The sequence below is a fragment of the Ambystoma mexicanum genome, chromosome 6p (genome assembly GCF_040938575.1).
Source record: "Ambystoma mexicanum isolate Mex_15411 chromosome 6p, UKY_AmexF1_1, whole genome shotgun sequence".
In the NCBI taxonomy this organism is placed as follows: domain Eukaryota; kingdom Metazoa; phylum Chordata; class Amphibia; order Caudata; family Ambystomatidae; genus Ambystoma; species Ambystoma mexicanum.
In genome coordinates this window covers 81,413,174-81,432,075 of record NC_090935.1, presented here as the reverse complement: position 1 = coordinate 81,432,075, position 18,902 = coordinate 81,413,174, and the positions used below count along the sequence as shown (strand labels likewise).

The 18,902-nt window shown below is 44.0% G+C and overlaps 1 protein-coding gene across 1 annotated transcript in view; it reads left to right on the top strand.

Moving 5' to 3' along the window:
• LOC138510682 (vomeronasal type-2 receptor 26-like) overlaps nt 1-13,240 on the top strand; it is a 469,167-nt gene extending 455,927 nt beyond the window's left edge. The window contains exon 6 of the mRNA XM_069626460.1: nt 12,339-13,240. Within this exon, the coding sequence (XP_069482561.1) occupies nt 12,339-13,240 (902 nt within the window). The remainder of the gene's footprint in view (nt 1-12,338) is intronic.
• The last annotated feature ends 5,662 nt before the right edge of the window (nt 13,241-18,902 follow it).

The following is an 18,902-nucleotide window of genomic DNA, read 5'->3' as shown; positions in this document are numbered from 1 at the left end:
TATACCAAATCATTAGCTTGTGCATGGTAAACTGTACATAGTTTATGTCATATCCCCAGGGGAATTGTAATTTCCTTCATTAATTAATTAGCTAAATGCTTCCCAATATCAAAGCAAATTTCTTATGGAAATCCCCACTTCAGGAACACCTCCCTCACCAAGAATTTTGCTGCCGAGCGGGCATCGTTATGGGCACAGGGACCTGCCTCAAGTCAACGTGAGAATAGTCACACCACTACTAGCAGGTACTTGTATGAAGTACACATTTATTGTATATCTAATAATCAATATGCAAGTGCCGGAATGGGCCCTCCATTCGTGGCAAAGTTCCCTGTACAACTTTTAATGCATGACCTGGCAGATATTACTGGCACACCACACAATTGCTCTCATACTCAGAAACAAATTCATACAAATTTAGCACAAACTAGTCTTCACTGAGCCCTGCAGCCACATGTTCTTTCGATACGTGGGAAGGAAAGTGAAGCTGTTACAATGTAACAATTTCCTTGGTATAACAACCTTTCCTGTGCTATCATGACACCAAACCAGATCAATCTGAGACAGAGCGCAGAGCGCACCCTCTCCGCTTCCAGAGATCTTTTCAGCATCTGATGCTTCTTCTTGCAGCTCAATTATTTGTAAGATTGGAATTGCATTAAAACTCTCTGGCAATGCATCTTTCTCTTTGCTCACTTTCAGTACTGCCATTAGGGGTATTTTTTCTTCCTTGCCACGGTACAGCGCATGTGATCCCTCTGGCAGAAATTCTGCTTCATTTGCTGCTCTGTCTGCTCTTTCGTTTCTTAGTAAGATACACTCTTTCCCTCCTGCGTGGGCTTTGCACTTTATTAATGGTAATTCTACTGGGAGTGGTAACATTTGATATAGTTATCTCAGCAAAACGGCATGTTAAACAGGAGTACTGTCACTTCTTATAAATCCTCTCCTTTCCCATCTTGCTAGTCCTCAGTGTACTGTGAAGGTGACATAAGCTGAGTCTGAGAAGATGTTTACTGCTTGAACTTGTTTATTGCTTCAGTTAGAGACACTAATCCAGCTGCTTTTGTGAGTACACTATTAACTCCTTCCTCTTCCATACCCCACTACTGCACACCCTGAGTGCCTCTGTCCCGTGGTTTGATCATTGCTGGAACTTCTGTCAATGAAGATCATGTCACCCCTTTCAATCACTTCTTCCTTAACTACAGGGTTTCCTACGTGCCTGTCAATGCACGCTACACAGTCATGCACATAGGCTCCTTCTTCTATTTTTTCTGCAATGAACTTAGCTGGTTTTATTTTCCTGCACCGCACCACTTCTAATGCTGGGTTGGTTATTATTACCTCATACCCTGAAGACCTTTGGGTAGTCAATATTGATTTTGTTTTCTCAAGTATTGCAAATACTGCATGTTACACATATAGAACTACTGGGCACCCCATGGTTATTGTGGAAGCCTTTCAATATCATATGCAGCAGTGGCAAGTGCCTGCTCACATGGGAAGTATCCCTGCATCACTACATCCAAAGACCCACTGTAATATGCAAGTGTCTTTTGCTCCTGACATTTTTCTGTGTCAGTACTGCTGTCATTACTTTTCCATCTGAATGTGAAAACAGGTGAAATGTTTCCTTGTAATTGGGAGTTGCTAACACTGGTTCAAGTGTTAGTTCATTTTTCAATGCATCAAAATTCTCGTCCATATCGGCCATCCATTTTAGGTGTGTTTTGCTTTTCTGTGCTTCTTTTAGTGCTTGCAGCAATGGCCTGGTGTATGTGGAGTAATCAAAAATCCATGCTCTGCAATAGTTGCACAAGCCCAAAAATTGCTGCATCTCTTTCACTGTTTTAGGTCGTGGATTCTTATGTATGGCCTCTACTCTTTCTGGTCTTATTTTTCTCCCATCTGCTGACACAATCTGACCCAAGTAAACCACTTCTTTTTGACAGCATTGCAACTTATCCCTGTCCACCTTGTATCCTTTGTCAGCTAGCATTGTCAGTAGTGTCACTGAGTCCTTTTTACACTCTTCTTCTATTGTGCTGCACACTAATAAATTATCAACGTATTGTATCACTGTGCTCGAAACCTTTAGGTTGCTCAGGTCCTGTTGTATCACTCTATTAAAGATGCTTAGCCCTTTGCAGTATCCATGAGGCATTCTAGTATGTTGGAACTGCATCCCGATATACATAAATGCAGTGAGATACCTGGAGTCTGGGTGTAGTGCGATGGAGAAAAACACATTCTTTAAGTCCACCACTGTGAAAAAATGTGCCTCTGCAGAAACGCTGCAAAAAATTGTTGCAGGGTTTGGCACCAATGTATTTTTTGCCTTAATAATGTCATTCAAATGGCGTAAATCCTGTATTAAATGTCACACCCCTCTCTTTGCTTTCTTAATTGGATAGATAACAGTGTTGCAAGGTTTGGAGCTGACATGTATTATGCCTTGCTGCCATAGGGCATGCAATGTCTTATATATGCCCTCACCTGCTTCTCGTGATAAGGGGTATTATTTTACTAGTGGCAGCAGTGCTCCTTCTCTTAAATTAATCTGTACTGCCACTGCCCATTTAAGTATTCCTAGATCATGGGGTCACGATGTCCACAAGCTCTTGGGAATTTTTTACAAATTTTCCTCTAAGTAGTGGGCTTTTTGTTTTGCTATCTACATCATTTGGAGCACTGCTCTTTCTGCTTATAAGAACTGGACAAGTTAGGCTAAGCTCAAACACTACCTCTCCTTCTTTGTTCTCTTTTGTTTCAAACAACTCTGTGTCACTTACTCCTGTCATTGTCATTTTGGGATCAATATAAAATATTGATTACCATTTCATGTTGTTCTCATCAGTAGCAACCACTATAATCATGTCTTTCGTACTATTACTTCCTCCAAGTACAGTAGAGTGTGTGTGCTTGAGCTAACTGAGGAGGGGCACTGAGGCCTTGAACAAAAACTCATTAGACAGCCAGAACACCTTCCCCTCAATCCCTGGCAACCATCCCAGGAGCATGTGCACTCCATATACAAACACATCTATGTGTGTGGGGGTATCCCTCTAATTGCACTGTGTGCATGGTATTCCTGAATCAGTACTGTCACCCGGGCTGGGTATTTTTCCGATATGGAACACACCATCCTTTTTTCTGAAAATGAAATTGTGGCGTGCAACTTGCAAAGTAAATCCCTCACCAGCATATTGGTGTGAGTGTCTTTTGAATATAGCAAAGGTGCGACAATATGCTGGTCCCTATCGTTAAGGGCAAATCTTTTGTCAGAGGAACATTCAAAATCGTTCCTGAAAAGCTGTGTGTGTCCAAACCTTTGTTTGATAATGTAAATTCTTCTTCCTTGATGCATAATCTGGTTGCCCCAGTATCTACAGGAAAAAGAAAAAACCTCTGTCCTATCTGAACTGCTACCTCCAGTTCCTCTGCAGGGTCTTCAGTTTTTCTAGATTAGGACACACTTGCACTCCCAGTGTGTACCCCTATCGGGAAAAAGTGTTCACGGGTGATGCAAATGAGTTACCATCCACCATTCTCACTCCAGTATACTGGAGTATGGGGTTCTTCCCCAATATTTTGTCACTCCTCTGGTTATCTGTGTCTATGCTGGTGCCTGAAGCATGTTCACTGTACCTTGAGTTCCCACCATTTCCCCATTATGCACCTGTATTTGTGCTTGGGTAGTACTTCCCTGTGTCTGTGCAGGCTGTAACTGCACTTGTTGCTGCTGTGGTATTACCTGTACTTGCTGTGTAGTCTGTGGCATGTATGCCTGCTGTTGTTGAGGTATGACCTACATCTGTTGAGGTGTATGCTGCAGGTATGTCTGCTGTTGTTGCCCTCTCCGCTTCAACTATGTTTGTTCAATATGTCCAAAATTCCCACGTCCGTAACATTGTATTCCAAAATGTGAGTCCTACCTCTGTATCCCATTTCCCTTCCACGTGTGGTGTATCCTCTCCTGTCTGATACTGTCCCATATATGCACCTCCCCTGTTGGCCTGCATAACCTCAGGTGGCTGCATGTTTGTGAATGTGCGTTGCTGTGGCATTGGTACCGGCCCCCGCTGCTGGTTGGGTGGCAACTGTGTGTAGACTCCTGGTGGCATCATCGCAGCCATGGGAAGCCCCCGTTGCTATGCCTGAGGCACCACCACTGGCCCTGTGAGTACTGTTCCCTCCATGTGTATTTTCCCCAGTTTTTTCTAAACCAATATGTGTTCTGCCTTTTTTGCATTATCCTCCATCTCCTTATCCTTCTTCTGTTTATTCTTGCAAAAGTGCACAGTGGTCAGGCCACCCCTTTGCCTCAATTCCCACTGTTTATACAGAGACCTGTACATCTGCGGGGAGCTCCCTCACTAGGATATGGTAGAACAAAGGTATGTTTTTCATCCCATGACTGCTTATTTTATTGCATCCACATTTTGAGTATTGATCGTATGTATTCGGCGGGTTCCTTGTCAGGCTTCATTTTGCTAGCCAGTATAGATCCCATGTCTGGCGTGTCTGGATAGAGCTCCATCTGAGCCTTCCAAACAGGAGCTTGATAATGTTGAATGGCACTCCATCATGTATAATAGAGCTTAATTTTACCCTGGAGTATCCGGCCTGCAGCCATATTTCATCACTTCTCCCCCCCGACCAATACTGCCAACAAACTTTTTATTTCTCCTATGGCCAATGTGATTGCTGCTGTCTCTTTCTCAAAAACATAAATCCAATTGCTCGCCCCTGCCATCAACAAAGGTAAACTGTAAACTAGATTATTCCTGTCCATTGTCTTCCACGGTATGTAATCAACCTAGCCCCTTTCTTTCTATAAAGGTGGTATTTGTGTGTATGCCCTGTGTTTTATTACCACGTTGTGGTCTTTTTGCTACAGCTATTCTGGTTTTCTTGCTGCCCAGCCTGTTTCCTTAGTCACCCAATGATTCTTCCCTTTCCTCCTCTTCTCTTTCATCCCTTCTCCTTTCCCGTCTCCTATCTGTCACAGGGTGGTTGTCTGTTTCGTCATCCCCTGAATTGCGGTCAGCCCTGTCTTCCCAGTCTGATATGGCTTGCAGTGTCTGCACTGTCAGTTTCACTATGGTCTGAGTCCCGACCCCACTTGTCTATCTTAAATTTGATATGTCCTGCTGTCCACCCATGTTCATTTGTTCCCTTCTCATGTTCCTTTCCTTCATCCTCTATTTACCTTTCCACAGCTTTTTTTGCCTCCTTGAACACACTGTCAAGTTGTTGCGGCGCACTCTTTTTTATGTCATTTAAATATTTCCTCTTCCCTTTTTTGTCATTCCTGATGACGCTTGTACTGCCCCTGTTTTGCTTTTTATGTGTTTCTTCCTTTTCTTGATACTCTCATTTAGGATTTGTATACCCTGCCGCTGCTTTTAATAACGGGTATATTTCATAGTGTGTTGGCACACTTCCCTGCTCCTCCTCGGCGTTCTCCTTCTACGTTTCTTTCTCTTTCTCCTCGTATAATTTCCAAAGCCCTAGCATGTCCTGTCTCTTTTTAGTTTAGCTCCTTTATATGGAGCTGCTAAGTACATACTTTCTATAATATCTTTATTGAACGTTCTTTCTCCGTGCCACTCATTATAACACTTGCCCACTGTGTTGTGTACTCACTCAAAAGGATATTGTGATATTCATATTTGAATATTCTACCTTCCTAACTTCTTTCTTCCCTTCACAAAATAAAAACAAACTTTTTTATTTTTTTAAATTTCACTCTTTCTCCAAACAACCCCACTCACTTAATGTTTAAACTCACCACTTTGCCCAAACAACCTACTTTCGTCCACTCCGGCCTTCTCCACAGGCCCATCTTTCACACCTCACACTCAACACTTACACACAGTGGCCTTCTCCACAGGCTCCCCCTGTTAAATCGTATTAGTATAGAAGTGGCCTTCACCACAGGCCTGCACCTTAACAATAAAGCCCTTTTATTAGTGAGTTAGAAAAAGTTGTTATTCTTCTCCTTGCTCAACTATATCCGCAACTAGCGGTACGCGGCTTTGCGCTATTTACACATTAATTTGGCAGAAAACAAACTGCTGGTACTAACGCAAACGTGCTTGCATATACCCAAATAAACTCTTCCCCAAGGAAAAAGAAATGATGCAACTATACCAACTGCCTGCTCTATGCACAACACTTATCTAACAAGGTCCGCCACTTACTACGCCACTCTATGCACTAAAGCAGATGTGTCACCATCTACCTGCTCCCTATCAGAATGACAGACCGAATATCTAAGACTAGCACTGTCAATTGGCTGCTTCACCACTAACAAGGGTGTGTCCTATACACCGTAAAAAGAGTCCCTCATGCCACTGGTGCTTTCATGCATGGGTACACTCACTTATGCTTTTAAGAAATTCTCCACTTCTTCCGACCTCGAAGACTATCTTTAAATATCTGCACTTTCGATTGGAGTGAAGGCAGAGCCAGACCAGGCAGATTTTTGGGAGTGGTGTCCACGGACCTCTCTTGAGCTCTTTATACTGGCCATTGGATGCTGCCCCGCATTCCTGCGGTAGCACGGCTGGAATTCACGCCTCGGTCGAACGGCAAAGATATCTCACTGGGGCCTCCAAAAATGTATCAGGGTCGCCTCGTAGCAGCCACCAAAAAATTACAAAAGTAGTCAAAAAGGAGTGTAGACCGGTGCAAGAACTATATCAAGTTTATTCAGCTGGAAGAGCAAATTCAAACAGAACGCGGAACAAGAACTGGATGAGAAGGTGCTCTCAAAATCTTTTATAGAAAGTAAAAGAATTACCATTTTGCAATCGTGTGACATAGAAAAAATCTCCCCACACAGAAATGATTGGTTCTTGCACTTTGGACTCATATGGAACTATGTATATTACGCTGGATCATTGGGTCCATGAACATTCCCACACCACCCTCAATTACAATGATGTGATGTCACAATCCACCCCCAATTCCCACAACACAATTTTATATGATTGAAACAATTGAGACGACCAGCAGAACTTTATTATTCTGCCCTGGTTGCCTCTTCCTGTCTCCCATCACGACACCATAGAGCCTTGACCCATGGACATACGTTCAAATGACTGTTGCATATTGGGAACATTATAACCCTCTTACCAGGGAAAATGGTTGCAGCCGATTTGAAATTGCCATGGGTCTTGCGGGCTTCACTAGAAAATCACATTTCATAAATGATTTTGAATTATAAAATGGTAATATATTCCTCTTGCACTGGCAAACCCTGTGCGCTCTAATAAGTTGACCTTCAAAAATAACAACCTCTGGGTGCTTCTCAGTACACTTGGCCAGGAATTGCATGCTCTGTGCTAATGAACTGTCTGGAGTGGCCTTTCCTGTGAACAAAACGTTCTCTCATGTTTAAAACAAAGCAGGCTTTGGGGCCTATTTACCACGCTTCATTCTACTTCTAAGTTTAATTATACTTACCTGTGTCCCAGGATTTATGGCTTAATCGTATTAAGCTTTTAATTTCACATATATGAGAAAGGGCCCCCGCTCCTTTTATCGTGCTACTCTCTCAGCTGATAAATGCGTTTCTTCATACCGCGCTGGACTTGCATTTTTATTACAGTACCATGTTTGCAATTATACGTTAGGGACCCCACGACCATGCTCAATGTGGTAAAAGACTTGTTTGTTGAAACACAAAACTATTTTTGGTCACTTTGGACATACAATCCGTACATACAAAAATTCTGCAATAAGAAATGCAAAGTGAATTTGGATGCCTCTAACCAATTTGCTCTACAGCATGCAGCACTGGCACTAACAAAATATTTCTTTTTGCATAATGAATAAATATCAGGTACGGCTATGGGTGCTACATTCACCCCTAGTCTGGCTCATCTATATATAGCTGAATTTGAAAAATAATGCATCTACACAGATCAGAACCACCTTAGGGATAACATTTACACCTGGGTCAGATACATTGATGATGTTTTCCTTATTTTCAATGGAGAAGAATAACATTACACTTTCTTTGTGAATGGGTTAATACTCAGAACAAATACTTTTTGTAAAAAGACAATTAAGTTATTATGTTTGGCAATTTAAGCAAAGATGGGCAAATTATCCACTACTGTATATCACAAACCAACTGATCGTAATTCCTTTTTACATAATAGGAGTTACCATTTACCAGAGTGCTCACAGACAATCTTATCTAGTGACAATATCTTAGGTATTTGATGCACAGGCAAAAACTCTGACCTCATGTTCAGTGGCATCCAGTTTATCACCCCTGCAGTGCAGTCTTCCTCGTCTTTGTACATATTAGTAATCTTTGCTTTTCCCCAACCTCCCTCCTCTTCATCTCAGTATCTCTTTAGCAATCCATTCCATTAAGGCCTCCCACTGTTCCTTGTCATGTTAACCCATTGGTAATCTGATTACACAGTCTCCCAATTCCTCATCCTGGTACTCCATTCGACATCTGTTGCATCATTCTCCCTCTAACCCTTCCTCATCCCGTCCCTCATTTCCCCACCTCACTTTTTCATGTCCAAGTACCCCATTTACTCCTCCCCCAACCCCATTAACTCTATGTTGAAGATTCTTGAACCAGCACCCCATTTTCTCTGCCTCCCTATTCCTCATTCATTGCCCCATTATCCCCACCTCAATCTTCCTCCTCCCATTATCACATGATCATGCCTCCATGCTTCCCTTTTAACGTACCCCACTATGCCTAATTCACTCTTACTTGTCCTGGTAACCCATTAGTAATCTGTTTCCAATCTGTTTCCTTGCCCTGCCTTCCCTTTCCTCATCCTGGTATTCCATTTATCCGGGCCTCCCTCTTGCTTGTCTCTGTTCATCATTGCTTTTCTGCCAATCTTTCTCGTTCAGTATCCTGTTATCCCCACCACACATTTTTCTTCTCAGTTAACCTTTACCCTGCATTCCTCTTTCTCGTTGCAGTACCCGATTTCCTCACACTACCTTGTCCCATTATCCCCACCTCACTCTTTCTCTTACAAGTACCACAATTTACCTTGTCTTGGTATCCCATTACCCCCACCTCAGTCTTCATTGTCCTGATACCTTTTTAGCCCCACCCCCTCTTCCTTGTCCCAGTACCACACTAGTAATCCATTGTGTTGCCACTGTCTCGCTCTTCCTCATTCCAGCAGCAAACTATGTCCACCTGCCTCTTCATCGTCCGGGTACCCAATAACCCCAGCTGCCTCTTCCTCGGCCTAGTACCCTATTACACACAACTCCCATTACCTTATCTCAGTACCCAGTTAGTAATCTCTTGCATTACCCACTCTGCCTCTTCCATGTCCCGACACCTCATTACCCATGCCTCCCTCTTCCTCATGCTCGTATCCAATTTGGAATCCATTGCATTACCCCTGCCTCCCTCTTCCTACTCTTTGTTCCCATTAGTAGTCCTTGCTTTACCCCCAGTGCTATATTCTCCATCTTGTTGTCTCTGTATTAATCCATTGCATTAAGCTCATCCCATGTTCCTTGTCCTGCTATCCCATTTGTAATCCTATTACCCCCACCTTCTTTTTCCTCCCGGTAGTCCATTAAACATCTATTGCATTAATATACTGTTAAGCTTCCTAGTCCCAGTCACTAATTACCCCACCTCACTCTTCCATGTCCAAGTTCCCCATTTTCCCCTCCCTCCATTGTTCTTGTCCCTCAAGATCATTAACTCTATGTCACACTTCCTTGTCCCATTACTTCTGCCTCCATATTACAAGTCCCAATACACCATTACCTCTGCCTCCCTATTCCTAGTCCCAGTAACCCATTACCTTTGCCTCATACTTCCCCATCCCATTACCCTATTACCCTTCCTCGCTCATCCCAGTGCCCCTTTACAATATCCCCTTTCCTATTCTCACTATTCAATTACATCCACCACAATCTACATTTTCCCAGTACTCCATTAGTAATCTTTTGCATTATCCCAGCTCTGTCTCCCTTGTTCCAGAACCCCATTATGCTCACCTCTGCCTTCCTCATCCTGGTAAACCATTAGTAATCTGTTGGCTTATCCCTGCTTACCCTTCCTCAGCCCTGTATTCCATGTATCCCTGCCTCCCTCGTCTTTGTTCTTGTTCCCCATTACATTCACATAAATCTTCTTTGACCAGTACCTCATTATCCCCACCTCACGCTTCCACTTCTCAGTACCACATGAGCATGCGTCTCTTTCTGGCTCATAGCTGTACCGCATTAACCTTGCCTGACTCTTCCTTGTTACATTACCCCATAACCCACATCACTTGTTCTCTTCCCAGTACCATATTACCTGTCTCCCTCATCCCAAGTAATCTGTTGCAATACCATTAACTCATTCTCTCTCGTTCCAGCACCCTACTGTGGATACCTCCCTCTTCCTTGTCCTGGTAACACATTAGTAATCTCTTGCCTTTCCTTTGCCTTCTTCATTCTCATCCCAGTATCCCATGTATTCCTTCCTCCCTTTTCCTTGTCCATGTTCCCCATAACTTTGCATCAATCATCCTCGTCCCTACACCACATTAACTTTGCTTCACTCTTCCTCTTCCCAGTACAACTTTACCCTACCTCCCTTGTCCAAGAACCCTTTTCCCTGCCACCTTTTTCCTTGTCTTGGTATCCCATAACCCCCACCTCATTCTTGATTGCCCCAGTACCCCATACGTGATATGTTAAATTACCACTGTCTTACTCTTTCTCATTGCTACACCTACTATGCCTACCTCCCTCTTCCTTATTCTGGTAACCATTAGTAATCTGTTGCCTTGCCCCTGTCACCCTCTTCATCATCCCAGTATCCCATTTCCTCCACATTCCGTTTTCTCATCCCAGTACCCCATTGGCCTTGCCTTACACTTCAGGGGAGAGAGTGGGGTAGAGATAGACAGGTTGGAGGGTGGAGTAGCAGTAGTGGAATATCAGGGGGAGGAATGAGGGAGAATGGAGACAGAGAAGCAATAAGGAGGGGGAGAGGTGTGAGATGAGAGAGGAGAGTGATGGTGAGTGAAGAACAGTTGGGTTCACGTGGCACTAGTCGAGGAAAGTTCGGGTATAGCAGCCAGGAGTAGGGACACTTGTGCTCGGGTTGTGGGAGAGACTCTTTATCCTCAGATCAGTAAAGTGAATGGGTTAAGCATGGTGATTGGAAAGCGGAAGTTTGAGGTGTGGCAGCACCTCTGGCTCTTTGTGATAGGTATTTTTAGGGACTTTAAACAAGCACCATTGCCAAACAGGTCATATCCGATTCAGGCAACTGTAGTCCTCCCTCTATGAGGGAGGCAATAGCTATGACCATGTATGACGACAGCCATATCTCACTTACTCATTCTCAACAATGTCTGGACTTTGGACCTCGTACTGCATTGGCACAGGGGCACAGGGATTTCCAGAAGCCAGCTCTTTAACACGGAACAACAGTAATTTCTTTGGTGTAACCCAACCCTGAGGACCAGTCGACCCATGGTTTCATTCTTGGTTTTCACACGCTGATAATGATTTTGACATGTAAATATTGTGTAAATATGCCCAGGGAACATTTAAAATACTCAGGGCCTCATGCCAGAAAAGGACATTTCTCACAATTTCTCACAAAGATGCTATAAAGTAGAGGTTGTAGCATCTTTGTCACTTTTGTCCAAACCTGCAATTGAGCCCAGCCCTGAGACACAAACATGACATAGACTAAATCCTGGGTGATTATGTTGCTCCTCCCTCTGTCAACCCACAACCACCTTCAGGAACTGGAAGACATTTTGTGATTAGCTGTGCAAGTATTCTTTCTCTCCCATTATCAGGCTTATTTCTCTTATTCTTCCTTCCACTTCCATGCTTCTCAAACCTGGCTCGTAGAAGCAACCGTTAGGATGTGTGTGGTGCTCAATAATGCCAACAAGAAAATAAATGCATACATGTGCATGGAAAATGGCAACTCTATCACTGAAGCATAAATACACTCATGTTCTGAGGTGGACCTCTTGACGTCTTAAGTGGCCTGCTACATGTGCACACACACGCTTTGGCCAGACACACTAGAAGGAGTATTTATAGAGTTTGTTAATGTGTTGCCTTTTCTTAGTAGCAGAAACTACCCAAGTCAATCAAATTCATTAAATACACCAGAGTCAAATAGAAACCTTGGTATTATATCTGTAATCTTCAGCTTGTACAGAGATCCTTGCAGTGTATGCGTCACTCAATGATATATCTTACAAGAACCCTTGTAGACCAGTATTGCAAAGCAAATAGACCAAGTGATTTCAGATAAAATGTAACTTTTAAGCCTGTAAACATTTTCTTTTTTGCAGACATGGCAAACTGCATGAAATGCCCTGAGGACCAGTGGTCCAACATCAGGAAGGACGGCTGCATTTATAAGGTCATTGTTTACCTCTCCTACTATGATAACCTGGGCATGGGTTTGGCGATTGTAGCTGTTGTCTTATCTGTAATAACAGCAGGAGTGCTTGTAATATTTCACCAATACCGGGACACGCCAATAGTGATGGCCAATAACCGGGATCTCAGCTACACATTTCTTGTCTCCCTGATGTTGACATTTCTCTGTTCACTCTTATTCATTGGACGTCCTGCAGAATTGACCTGTCTTATCCAACAAACTGCATTTGGGATTATCTTCACTGTTTCTGTGTCTTGTGTATTAGCTAAGACCATAACTGTTGTCATTGCGTTTAATGCCACCAGCCCTGGGAGCAGATTGAGAAGATGGCTGAGTTCCCGAGTATCTGCCTCTATGGTCCTCTTGTGTACTTTGGGAGAAGCACTCATTTGTCTCTGTTGGCTGCTGACCTCGCCTCCTCACCCTCACACTGACATGCAGTCTGAAACTGGGAAGATGATTCTGCAGTGTGCAGAGGGCTCTAGCACTGCCTTCTATGCTGTAATTGGTTACATGGGACTGCTGGCCTTTGCCAGTTTCATAGTAGCTTTCCTTGCCAGGAACCTCCCTGACAGATTCAACGAGGCAAAGCTCATCACATTCAGCATGCTGGTGTTCTGCAGCGTCTGGGTATCTTTCATCCCAGCATACCTCAGCACTAAGGGTAGGTATATGGTAGCCGTGGAGATCTTTGCAATGCTGGCTTCCAGTACTGGGCTGCTGGGTTGTATCTTCATCCCCAAATGTTACATCATTTTGCTCAGACCAGACATAAACACCAAGGAATATGGAAATTCCAAGAGTAACTGATAATGATAGCGACCCTGTGGGCCCATTTATGGGTCTGAGCTAAACTTACCTTGGTGTGCAGCCTGGCCCCACACTTTTGTTTCTCTAATTCCGATTTCAATGTTGATGACCATTACATCAACAACATTGAAAAGGGACTTCGAAACCATGACATGGTACTGATATGTGCACCAAGGTACATTTCTTCTTTTTTTTTGTATTTACACACACATAGCACCTGCATAGGAAACTACACATGTGCTAAGAGGTGAGGGGGCAGGGAAATGAAGGGGGCGCTCGCTAGCAGCACCCAGGCTGCTCAGAACAGTGACTTGTACCAGACAATATTGCTTGTGTTCTGAGCATCCTGATTGGCCAGCGTCCCCTTCCAGGCTTCTAATATTTTATATGATATTTTAATAGTGCCTAGAGCTAGATTATATCTTACTAAACATTGATAGGGGTTCTAGCTTTCATTATTTGGGCTTATCAAAATGGAGTATGGCAGAACCAAGTTAAAAAATGTGGATGAACCTTGAATAGGAAAGCAGGAGAAACATACACTTTTACCACCCTAGAGATGTATACGATCCACGCCTGCTCGGCCACACTTTAATGAGCAGATTTTGGGATTTGAAAAGTAAGATAAGCTAATGAGAAGGCTTTCAATAAAAGTGAACTTGCAATGGAACATCTGCTATTGCTTTATGTATATAAACTTGTATACAGTGCTCTCCCTATGCAGAGGATCCTGGGGCACTTTACACACATTGAGGTAAAATATAGTAAGAGCGAGTAAGAGAGCAAGATCAAGATAGAGAAAAGGATAGTGGCAGGGGAGGTTTAGTTGGATTAGGTAGGGGAAGAGGTAGGTTGAGGATTTTGCACTGATAAGGCAGGAGGCTGCATGGATGTGGGCTGGAAGCGCATTCCAGGTTCTGGGTGCCTGATGGGTGAAAACCTGTTTTTGCGTGCAAATGCCCTTGCAATGTGGTATGCGTATGATGGCCATTTCTATTGGCTTGACTGTTGTTTGTGTGGGTGATGTGCTTGAATTTGTTGGTCTTGTGGTGAAATGGTTCCTAGATGCTGCAGAGACCTTTGAAGGAGTTTTTGGAACCAGCTGAGGTGCCTGATGGGTGAAAACCTGTTTTTGCGTGCAAATGCCCTTGCAACGTGGTATGCGTATGATGGCCATTTTTATTGGCTTGACTGTTGTTTGTGTGGGTGATGTACTTGAATGTGTTGGTCTTGTGGTGAAATGGTTCCTAGATGATGCAGAGACCTTTGAAGGAGTTTTTGGAACCAGCTGAGCTGGCTGGGAGTGAGTTAGTTATGTGTTTTGGCAGGGTTTGAGTCTTGATGATCTGTTCTGTATAGTTTGGAGGGGGTAAGAGTGATGTTGGGGAGTCTGGTGAGGATTGGCTTTCTGTAGTGCAGTTTTTAGAGGATAACAGCTTGAACTATATAGAGGAAGTAGTATTGTTCAAGGATGTATTGTTTCATGCATTGGAAGTGTAGGGTTGCATGCCTTTTTGATCACATCTATATGGTTGGGGAAGGTGAGGTCCAAGTTGATGTATCCATGTATGTATGGGATTTGAACCTAGGAAGAAAGCACATGAGCACTGTACACAGAGATTGTACCCAAGCAAGCAAGAACCGCATCAAGCACCCGCTTGTCTGCTTGGATCTCTGCTTTCAGCATTTGCCATGGCTTGGCAAGATTTGGACTGGTATTTTGTGATTCATCACATGAGAGGATGCTGTTTTTGGCTTTGGGCACACCCTCCCAAACTGCGTGCCTGTATGCACTTATAATTGTGGAAATGACTTACAATCAGAGCATACTAATCACTCTTGTCCTATATGAACTCGATCATCTTCCTTATCATATGTACACCCCATCCCGTGACCAAGAAGTCACTCTAACCCCACTATGATTTAACTGACCCTCACAGCTGTTCATATATCATTATTGGGTCTATTTAGATTGTTTGACACCCTTGAGGCTACAATAGAAACACAATCAAACCAATTAGAACAACTGGATTTTGGACTGACTGCTCTACATAAGAATTTACCATCTTTGGTAGATCTTCTGGTCCAAAACTCTGGTGCCACAAATACGTTGTGGATACACAGAAATGTGCAGCAATCGAATCCCCTTCTATTACGGTTGCGGAAGCTCAAAAATCTGCAGACATAGATGCTTCTGCGATTGTAGCTATTCCTGCTATTCCGCACATCATTCGACCCATAGATGAATCCATTCTACTGATCCGTGACAACAACAAAAAATACGTCCTGGTCCAGAATAGAACCTGTTGATAGGGATTTAGTGGTGGGACCTCTGGGTGTACCTCTAAATTTGCTGAATAAACCTAAGCTGACAGAAGATCGCAAACAGCCAAAGAGAACCAAGGGGCCTGGATTGCATGAGAAAAAAATAAAAAGTTTGAATACCACAAAACACCCAAGAAATAGCCTGGTTACCTTTTTTTGAACTTGACAGCTCCTGCTAATACTCAACCTAAGAAGACATTGTATATCCCACCTTTAGCTCCTCCTGTGACTACTGTAACACCAATCACTCTTGCCTTGCCGTCAGACAATGTTTTGTTACCACCTGCTGTATCTAATGCTATTCCTGCTGTGTTATCTAATGACGGTTAAACTTGTGATGCTGACTTGAATTATGCACCACTAAATGCATTGGTTGTAATAGAGGAGTCCTGAGAAAATGATCTAAAAACGAAGGAGATTATTAATGTTCACCCTTCACCACCATCTGAAGTGGACAAGAACCTACCTGCGACATTGGAAAATCAAGATGATCAAAAAAGCGATAGATGCACATTTGGACAAGAGGTTGCCTCTAATAACTGTTAATCCACATACCCAAATAACTAAAACAAGCTTAAATTTGGTGACTAATACGCATCCCCCCTGAATGGAGTTTAACGATCGTCATCCACAAAATGGGAACTTTAATCTTGCTGTGGAAGACAAATTTACCATGCAAGTGAATAAAACATTTTTTTCAGGACAATAAAGCTTATCAGTCCAACTTAATTATAAATAAATATCACACCTTGATCTTGAAATGTCGTGGTGGTCCCTTTGGCACTTATGATCTGAATCGAAGCAGTGTTTTATATATTTTCAGTGACGTAGCTGAACTCGAAGACATTGAATTAGGAGACATCAACCAAGTGGAGTTCATTTCTGATACCGACTTGTCAATAGTCAGATTATGGATACCATCTGGTGTGATATTAAACACCTTATTTGACCTTATTTGGATTGTGCTTTTTAATTACTCAAGATTCCATGCAAGAACAGTACAATCAGGTTGCTATTACATCACATCAAACTGCAGAGATGCAAACAAACCCATCCTATGTAAGAAGCAAATAACCATTAAATGAGGAAAAATCAATCTCCCTTTCACTGGTGAGCTGGAATACTCGTGGTAATTCACATCTCCAAATGTCCCTAAATGTTTATTCTAAAACCATTGATATTATTGTATTTCAAGAGACGTGGCTTATAACCAAACTAGCCTGGGATGACTATGAAATTTCGCTTTTACCAGCTAAGAAATTAGAGCAAGGCCGTTCTTCAGGCCTATTAGTTGCAGTCAGAATCAGTGGAGTTTACTCTGTCTCGGCTTGGTCCTCATTTAGTCCCTCTCTTCAATTGGTTAAAATCTCTTGGAATCAGTCTCTTATTGCATTGTTAAATATGTATGGAAATCCATCAGGGATGACAGATAAAATATTCTATCAAGGCTGGCCTCCAGTGGGTGCAGAGACATCCATGCTCTATGCATGAGCTCTGCTGCTACGACCCCACTTTTTGTACCCCCCACAGGAGAAAAGTGAGTGGCCGTGTTGGGAATAGCCCCCCTTCATTGGAAGAAATTCCAGTGAAAATCGGTGCAGGGATCCCCCTGAAAGCAACACTTGAACCTATGGCCAGCCGGACCCAGGAAGGTGAAAACGAACCAGCCAGGCGTGCGTGAACTGAGGGACAGTATTGTGAGGAAGAGTCTCTCCACGGTGCCGCAGGCAGGGCCCATAGGATCAAGGCACAGCTACAGTCGTGAACTGCAAAGAAATTGCAGGAGGAACATTGGATAAGTGGACCGAGAAGGTGGGTGTCTTCGGTCAGGAAGCGCCCAGACTGCCGTTGTTGGAATCCTGCTCCATCTCAAACCTGCTCTGGGGAAGTGCTGTGGGGTGCGATTTGCCCACACTCTGCTCTCCCTAGTGCCCTTGGAGGTGCAATGCGAGGTGCTGATCTGAACCTGGTGGTGGTCGCTGCTGGAGGGCCCCCGCCCGAGGTGGACCAGAGGCAGGGGCCTGTGTTACACTCCCGGCGTCCTTGGAATCTTTGCAGCTCCCACCGCTGCTCTGGCGGCCCGGGGCGCATTCCCTTGAAACGTGCCGTGAGCCCCATGAACACGGGGGCTACTGGGACCTCAGGAGGTAGGCTGACATACAGAGACCTCACTCCCATACCCCACAGCTCCACAGAGCTCTATACGGAATGATCCCGAGGGGCACAAACTCTCCTGCACTATCCATTGGAGCGCAGCACAGAAAATGGACATTTCAGACCATACGCGACAGCACAAGATGATATAGGCCCAGACTAGCTGTACAGTGCCACCCAGGTGAGCAGGGAGAGGGATAGGGGCAGATAAAGAGCCTTAAGCTCAATATTATGGCACACGGACTGTGCCCCAGAAGAATCTTAGAGAAGCAAAGGATGCTGGAGTACTAAACAGCAGCCCTCATCCCAACAGCACAAAGGGAGGGTAAACTTGTGAGCCCTGACGGCGCTCCCCCATGGGACTCCATTAGAATCTGGTCAAATCCAACCACTGCGGATCAACAAGCTGAATACCCCATATAGTAGAAGAAGTGCGCACAGCAACCACCACCCGGTGTAATTCTATGGACGCAACAGGGAGAGGGGCACACCACAGAGACTATAAGCACCACCACCCCAACCCCCCAAGTGAACAATAAACCGAAGTCGACTGCTTACCCTAGAGTGGATACAACACAGGTGGATCTGGCAATGACCCCAACATCTCAGCTTACTCCTGGAACCATTCAGAGGACACCCTCCTATACGCTCGAAGTAACCCAACCCCACCATCCAACGACCAACTCACCACACCATACATATGGTTAAAAGAGAAAGGGCCATATGTAGGAAAACTGGACACTAAAACACACACTAAGGAGACATTGCTGACCCTCCCAGGTTGCAGTGCATACATACACACAACAAAACCTCTCACTGCAACACTGGTAAACATCTGAAAGGGACTAAGAGAAGTGCTACCAACCAGGCTTGATCAGACGCCACCAACCGGGTGAAGAAAGGGAGGTGGGAGGGAAGGGGAGCAGACATTCCGTAGGGCCAAGGTGGATGTTCTCCGGTTACAGGAGACAAAATACGCTAAAGGGGAAGAACGGCAAATACGGCAAATACTGGGAAAACATATGGGATGGAGTTCTGGGGAACTGGGCCACTGGGCCACTGAGGAAACTGGGCCACTGAGGAAAGGAGGAGTGGGGATTTTTGAGGTAACCAAGACTTGGTCCGATGTAGAAGAGCGGGACCTACTGGTGACAGGAAACATTGCTAAGGTTAAGATCACAAT